Below are 7160 nucleotides of genomic sequence, written 5' to 3'. Positions count from 1 at the left end.
TAGTCTTTCCCTAGGAATGTATATAATAACACTATTCACGTACATTATAACAATCAAATTTCACGTAAAATGTGTCCAGCAAGTGGTACTCAACTGATGTACACCTAACTCGACCCCAACAAGAATCATGAAAGTACCTGTAGGATCTAAGTTGGCTGAATAATTATGCACCATTATTTCGGAATAAAGTACATCCTAATGTATTCGTCTCTGTGGTGCGCAAGACTCTGTTAATTTAATTCAATTGATGGATCAAAGCACATCAGAAGGTTCTCTTGGAGGCCCATGTCATTGAAGCTCTCAAAAACCTCATCATTTGAGGTGAAGAATTCCTCAGTCTCACCAGTGCTCCTGTATTACATGAAATAGAGGTAGGCTTGGAACTCAGACTCACAGATGATGGAAATAGGTAAGGTTGAACAACAACAAAAAAAGCAATATATTACTTACAGCAGCTCCTGCATTTTAGAATCATAGTGCTTAGCATCGAACTTGGAACCCTCAGGTGCCATTTCCGCCATGACTGTAGCAAACAAAACAACATGTTAAGACACAAAATGTACAGTACATGTGACAGATGTGAAGGAAATACAAAAAAGTTTAATCCTCAACCTAGATCAAAGAATGAATAGCATAGTGAACACAGCTTCTAACAAACTTGCACAGAGCCTACCACAAAAAATATGTTTGTGGACCAAAGAAAACTATTTGAGTTTGAGACAAGGAACAGGCTAGAAGTCAAGTGACCGTTAATTTGCAAGAGTCAACAGGTAAACAGTTGCACCCTAGAAAAGATCAACCATCAAAACAGAGAAGTCATCCAAGCTCCAAAATTGAGACAAAATGCATTCTCAACTGCTCACAAACTAGGACAGCTGATTCATTGCAATCTAAGTCTAAGGGGGCGTTTTCTTCCCGTGTCTTATTTTTAGCACGTGTCACATCGAATGTTTAGATACTAATTAGGAGTAGTAAACGTAGACTATTTACAAAACCAATTACATAAGTGGAATCTAAACGGCGAGACGAATCTATTAAGCCTAATTAAGCCTAATTAATCCATCATTAGCAAATATTTACTGTAGCAACACATTGTCAAATCATGGACTAATTAGGCTTAATAGATTCGTCTCGCCGTTTAGATTCGTCTTATGTAATGGGTTTTGTAAATAGTCTACGTTTAATACTCCTAATTAGTATCTAAACATTCGATGTGACGGGTGCTAAAGTTTAGCAAGTGGAAGAAAACAGGCCCTAAGCATACATAACAGCAGACTGATATAATTGCCTAGACTAGTCTGACAAATCAAAAGTCAAAGGTTTGAAGTTCAGACAATATTAGAACAATCACTCGCTCATCTCATACATGGCATAACACTATCTGTTACTCTACCCTGTAACAAATCCATGTTGCCACTTCATCCTCCCTTTAACAGAAAGTCGCCCATCACTACATAATAAAATCTCATCAAGTATCAAGCATTCCCCTAATTCAAACAGCTTGATACCAATATCACAAGCATAGCACGAGTCGCTCAATGGCAAAACATAGCTACAGCCAAGCTACCACGAGCTGCATACGGAAGACTGCAGAGTTTTTAAAGCCACAACTAACAAGTTTACGTGTTGGCACCTGAACCACATTATTTTTTAAAGAAAATCAAATCCTGCATAACAAACCATGTATCGAGCTGAAAAGCCGCGCATCCGACAAAGGAAATACTGGCAAAACTAGCTCTCAATCCATAAACACTAAACTTTCCACCGAATCGACGCAGATCGGCCCAGGCCCGCGCGGAAAACGCCACCCACCAGATCGAAGCGAGGCACAACACAAAACGAGCGAGACAAACGGAACGAGGCGGGGAGATCTGGGGAGGCGACCACCTGACGCGCGGAGAGGAGAGTTGATCGGGCCGGTCGCCGGGGTTGCTTTGGTGCGCTGCGTCGAACCCGAGATCGGAGTCTCGGATTCGGCGGCGGAGGCGAGGGGACGGCGCGGCGCATGAACAACACGTCCCTTTATTGCCTGATCGACCTGACCAGGTTCCATGCAGTTGGAAATAGTTCACGTCACGATTGCCTCCCAGATTTTGGGAGGCCATTAGCTTATCTGAAAGTGTTCTGGCGCGCACAGGCAGACTGGAGTGGACTCTACCGACGAGAGGAGAGATCGAGAGGCCGACATTTTTTTTCAGAGGATCGAGAGGCCCACGTGTGTGATGAGATGGGCCTTGGGCCTGGCCTTTGGTGCACCTCTAGCGTGCGTGGGCTATCCCTACTAACCCTCCTTCCACTATGAGAGAAAAAATTTACAAATTTTGTACCTATATAACCATTTCATATGACTATAGCTGTTTCGTTCGTTTAAAACGGCGGTAACCTGACATAAACGGCGGCGGTAACCTGACGTAAACGGATTGCCATACCAGCTTACCGCCATTTGAAATAGCTATAGGCTTTATAGCCAAATGAAGCAGCTACAAGGTCTTTGGAATTTTTTTCATTCTGCCATTTAAAATGGTGATTTTTTTTATTAATTTAAAAAATAAAAATGGTGTAAGTTCTATTTGTACATTTGACTATAATTTGATAGAAAAAAAGGTCGATTATGTGCTACTCTTGTTTAATGTTTAAGTAGTTGACTGTCGGAACTGCTATATCTATTTTAATGTTTAATTGACTTCAATGCGTAAGATCTGAAATTTTCCAAAAATACTATGTGTGGATTTTCGTTGTTTCACGTGCAAGAAGTTTCATGTATAGAATAGTCAGTACATGTTAAAATCAACCAACTTTTTCGTATGGACGGCTATCAAATATACTAATATAACTTATATCATTTTTATTTTCCATATCAATAAAAATCACCATTTCAGTTGGTGCAATGAAAAAAATCCAAAGAACTTATAGCTGTTTCATTTAGCTATATCCGTTTAAAACAACCGTAAGCTAACGTGAGAAACATACCAATGTTTCAAAAGGCTATAGTTTGAAGTTCGCTGCACTTATTCGGGGTATATCATTCGAGAGTAACAACAAAATTCGATCATGGAGCCAAAACAAGATAATAGCATTGTGAAAAAGCACGGTACAGCGAGGAGCTGAACGCACACAGAAAGCAGAATTACCATGTGATTTTCTTGTACTGGTCTCTGGGAACTGATGGGCACATTCCCAATTCTCACCCTCAGCTTGTAAACTGTAAATCGTGCAGTTCTTCAAAAAAATCTGTAATCACCATACCAGCTCGCCATTTTCTTTGAACGTAAACTTTCTTTACACTGTAGATCCTGCCGAATAAAACAGTCCGTGGAGTTTTACATTCCACCTCAAATTCGAAATGGCGTGTGTATAATATATACCACGAAAAAATCCTGTAGTTTTCCCCGCTTCCTATTCAGTCTTGTGTCACAACAGAAGCTACCAAACTGGTAAGTTTTGCAACGACAGTTACAGCGTTAACAGTCAAACCAGCTGGCTTCGTCGTCATCGTCATCTCTGTTGCTGAGGTGGTGCAAGATTAAGCACCATGTCAGGTCCCTTCTCCCCTGATGTTGAGAACTCGTCAGGCACAGGCAGACCCAGCTCCTCCAAGATGAACCGGACAATGCCGCGAGTGACACTTCCCAGGGACATCTTGTTCACCATCACCGCCATGGCAAAGTTGTTCTCCACGTCACAAAACCCGGTGGACTCGCCCCTCCCGGAGTGCCCAAAGCACCTCAGCGTGCCGCTGCGGTTGTTGTACCTCCTGAACCCGAGCCCGAACTTGCCAGCTCTGGTATTCACCGACACCCATGAACGCGTCCAGGATCTTGTCACTGCTGAAGATCCTGCCGCTGCTTCGTCGTTAGCGTCACTGGTGCGTAGCTGGCTGTACCCATTCTTGTCAGTGTTGCTCACATCTTGGAGATTTCCTGTGGAACCGACACCCTTCTTCTTTCCAGCGCCTTTTTTCTTCTTGAGTGGGGCGGTACGGAACTTGGGGGTGTGCACATGGCTGCCAAAGGGTGGCTTGGAGTCCGCAGAGTGCGGTGGTGGAATTGAACCACCAGTTGCAAGCGCTGCATAGTATCGAGCAAGTGCTCGAGCAGAGCAGGGGCCGTTCGCAGCAGGAATAATGGCCCGACGAACATTTAACGTGTTGAAAAGAACCGGTACACCAGACGCCATTTGCGCAATATTGCTCAGCAATTCTGGTGGAACACCTGGCCCTGCCTTGATTCCTGATAACTTCTGAAGTTCTTCAGTGTCAACTGTCAAGGTTGCCAGACGAGATTCAACACCTGAGAAGGGACAGAATGTAATGAACATCAGACAGAGGGTATCTAGAAGACTAGAAGAGTATAAACATGACTAGATTACGTTTTTCATTAATCTAATAAAATCTTAGCAGGCGCATCTAAAAGAGCAAATATTCCCTCCTGGAGTTTGAAAGACAAAGAAAAAGATTTAATACCTTTTTTTAATGTAAATTGCCAAAATAAGCATCCAATATTAAATAATGATACAAAAACATACCAACAGTAGGTACTTGCAGAAAATGACTATTGCCAAAATCACATTGTAGCAGTTAAGTCCAAAACTCCATTGATCAAATTTTAATAAAGTACCCCCAATGTAGTGCCATTACAAATGCAGTGCAGCTTCTCCTGCACTCACAGCTTGACTGAAAGTATTTCCCCCATTGAATACACACCCCGACACACCCAATTCAAGACATTGAATGTTCTTTTATTCTTACTCCTTAAGCACACGACGTAAAAAAATCAAGGGAAAGCTACATTCCTTATCACGAAACAGTAAGCAGCAGATCTGGTACAGTGTTAAAAAAATCTAATTGGGTACAGTGTTAAAAAAATCTAATTGGGTAGAGTTCTTGGAAACAATCTAAGCACTAATTCATAGGAGATCTGTAACATACCTGGTGGAATGCCAATGTATAGCTCCCCTTCAATGTGAAGAGGACGAACAATAGCCTCTTCTAGAACCTCTTGAAATTTCTTCCCAGATGCATGCTATTATTGTCAAATACCAGCGTCAGGATTCATGAATAAAATCAGTTAGAGCATTATATTGACTATTAAACTACCATAATTAAGCTATTCGACCCGAAAAGGATAAGTAGATGTGGGTTTACATTCAAATTTAGCTAACCCTTAACCCGATTATAGATTAGTACATAATGATCTGTTTACACAACCAACACAGTCCAATTCTCATAAACAACAAGGCTCGATTTACGTGATGGCAGGAAGAAACATACCTCTATGACTCCCCCCCACAACCAACCAAAGGATAGGTAATGGTAAATTTGTGCTGAACCAGGTTCGGTCTCAGGTGTACACTTGGCAACCTGGTTTAGTGTCTCTTCCCAGTCACATACCAACATGGGATCACTCTTTACCACATCTCCCAGCGCATTGTGCAAACCGGATGTATGATTTAGAAGATGATGCACCTTTATTAGGACGGAGCAAACGAGATAGTCTATTAGCCAAGAATTGCCATGTCCCATCAAATAACAGAAACAGGGAAGTTTTTGTACCTTTATTAGCTCCTTGCTGTTAGTTCCAAAGTTTGGCCGTATGTTGGCCACTGTTTCCTTATACTTCAACTTCCTGAAAGATTGGAGTATGCTATCACAAAATAGCTCGAGCAACTTCAACTTGTGGAATAAATGTCTAGATGTACAGTTAAAATTCTTAGCCCATTTTGGAACAGGTTAGAAATGCTCGTTTGACCTTTTTTTTAAAAAAAAATCCCAGGTGGACCATCATGTACTTCAGTATGTAAAGTGTGCAATTTTCCATCTAAGCATATAAGAGGAACTCCAAGAGTCTTTCAAGGAGTTCTTCCCCAAAACTATGTATTGGGGGCTCTTTCAAAAAATTTTCTCCAAAAATATATCAACCCACATCAGATCGCTAATAACTAGCCCCCAATATCTCAAAATATGCCACATCATCGTAATTGGGCCCAGCTCAACTCCTCTATGCTCTTTCCCCATCTTATTTTTTCTTTTTCTTCCTCCAGCCGAAGAAGAACCGAAACAGAGCGTGACCGTGAGCTTCCCCAATCCGAGAGCAGAGCAGAGAACAGAGACCACCCCAGCTTGTGAGGACATGCGTCCATCTCTCCAGCTTCGGATCCCATTGTGCCTGCGCTGCCTTCACAGTGCTTGCTGCAGGGCTCTTAATGGTTGCAGCAAAACGGGTCCGGGCGAAACCATTGGCTCATGTCTCTGTGGATGCTGTTCCAATGCTCCTTGTGAGTGGAATCAGCGTAGGGAACCCAGGAGAAGTCCTGCGTCGGATGGTTGGTCGCGGCCTCGGCCGTGAACCTAAAATGGGGCGTGACCAGCAGCTGCAGGCACCTGATGGTGATCCCGACGATGTCGGTGCTCTCCGAGAGCCGTAGCATGGAGCCGATGCACAGGTTCTTCTCCGGCGCGTCGTCGTCCTAGATGAGCTTCGCCTCTACCCTGCGACCTTCCAGGAATATGGGGCGGACGCAGAAGAGGTAGTACTGGGCCGCCCCGGACAAGCCTGTACCGGAGCTCGTCGCCGGCGAGCAGGCGCGCGATGAGAGGGTCGAAGAACGTGTACCGTGGCCGCGGCGTGCCGCCGAGCTCCACGAACCTCAGGAACTCCGAGGCGCCGTCCGCGAGCCACTCGAACCTCCGGACGGCGGCGGGGCTGCTGCTCCAGCCGTACCCGTCGTCGTCGTCGCTGAAGCTGCTGATGCGGCCGCCGACGAGGAGTGACCTGGCGGCGTGGGCGAGCCGTGCAGGGAAGGACGAGACCTGCACCGCCCGCCGCCGCCTCTCCTCGTCCTCCACGGCGCGCCGCTTGCACCGGCGCAGCGCGTCGTCGCAGTCCCGGGCGGCGCGCTTGAGCTTCCCGCGCCACCGGAGCAGCGACGCGTCGCTGATTCGCCACCTGTCGGAGGTCTCGAGCGCCGCCTCCAGCTTGATGTGCGCCATCTCCAGCCGCTGCAGGCGCTCCTTCTCGCTCGGTTTCCGTGAGCCCGACCGCCCGTGGCCGTGAGCTGCGGTAATTTCCGGGATTGGGAAAAAGACCGGTCCCCGTATAAATGCGTGGGCCATGAGGTACTTTCAACATCGTCCGCCTGCGTATTTTTACATGAATGTGGGA

General features: G+C 45.2%; 1 protein-coding gene and 1 pseudogene across 1 annotated transcript in view; both read right to left on the bottom strand.

Moving 5' to 3' along the window:
• Positions 1-2004, bottom strand: part of LOC111257975 (UDP-sugar pyrophosphorylase-like) — a 3041-nt gene extending 1037 nt beyond the window's left edge. Inside the window, exons 1-3 of the mRNA XM_022828578.1 lie at positions 1888-2004; positions 451-523; positions 309-351 (exon numbers count right to left, since the gene is read on the bottom strand). Coding sequence (XP_022684313.1) covers positions 309-351; positions 451-521 — 114 coding nt within the window. The 5' untranslated portion in view covers positions 522-523; positions 1888-2004. The remainder of the gene's footprint in view (positions 1-308; positions 352-450; positions 524-1887) is intronic.
• A 1145-nt stretch (positions 2005-3149) lies between these two features.
• On the bottom strand, positions 3150-6988 carry LOC101768481 (annotated as a pseudogene).
• Positions 6989-7160: the final 172 nt, after the last annotated feature.

The sequence above is a fragment of the Setaria italica genome, chromosome VII, assembly GCF_000263155.2.
Source record: "Setaria italica strain Yugu1 chromosome VII, Setaria_italica_v2.0, whole genome shotgun sequence".
Lineage (NCBI taxonomy): Eukaryota > Viridiplantae > Streptophyta > Magnoliopsida > Poales > Poaceae > Setaria > Setaria italica.
The sequence above is the reverse complement of the archived record's forward strand: the minus strand, read 5'-3'. Positions and strand labels throughout refer to the sequence as shown.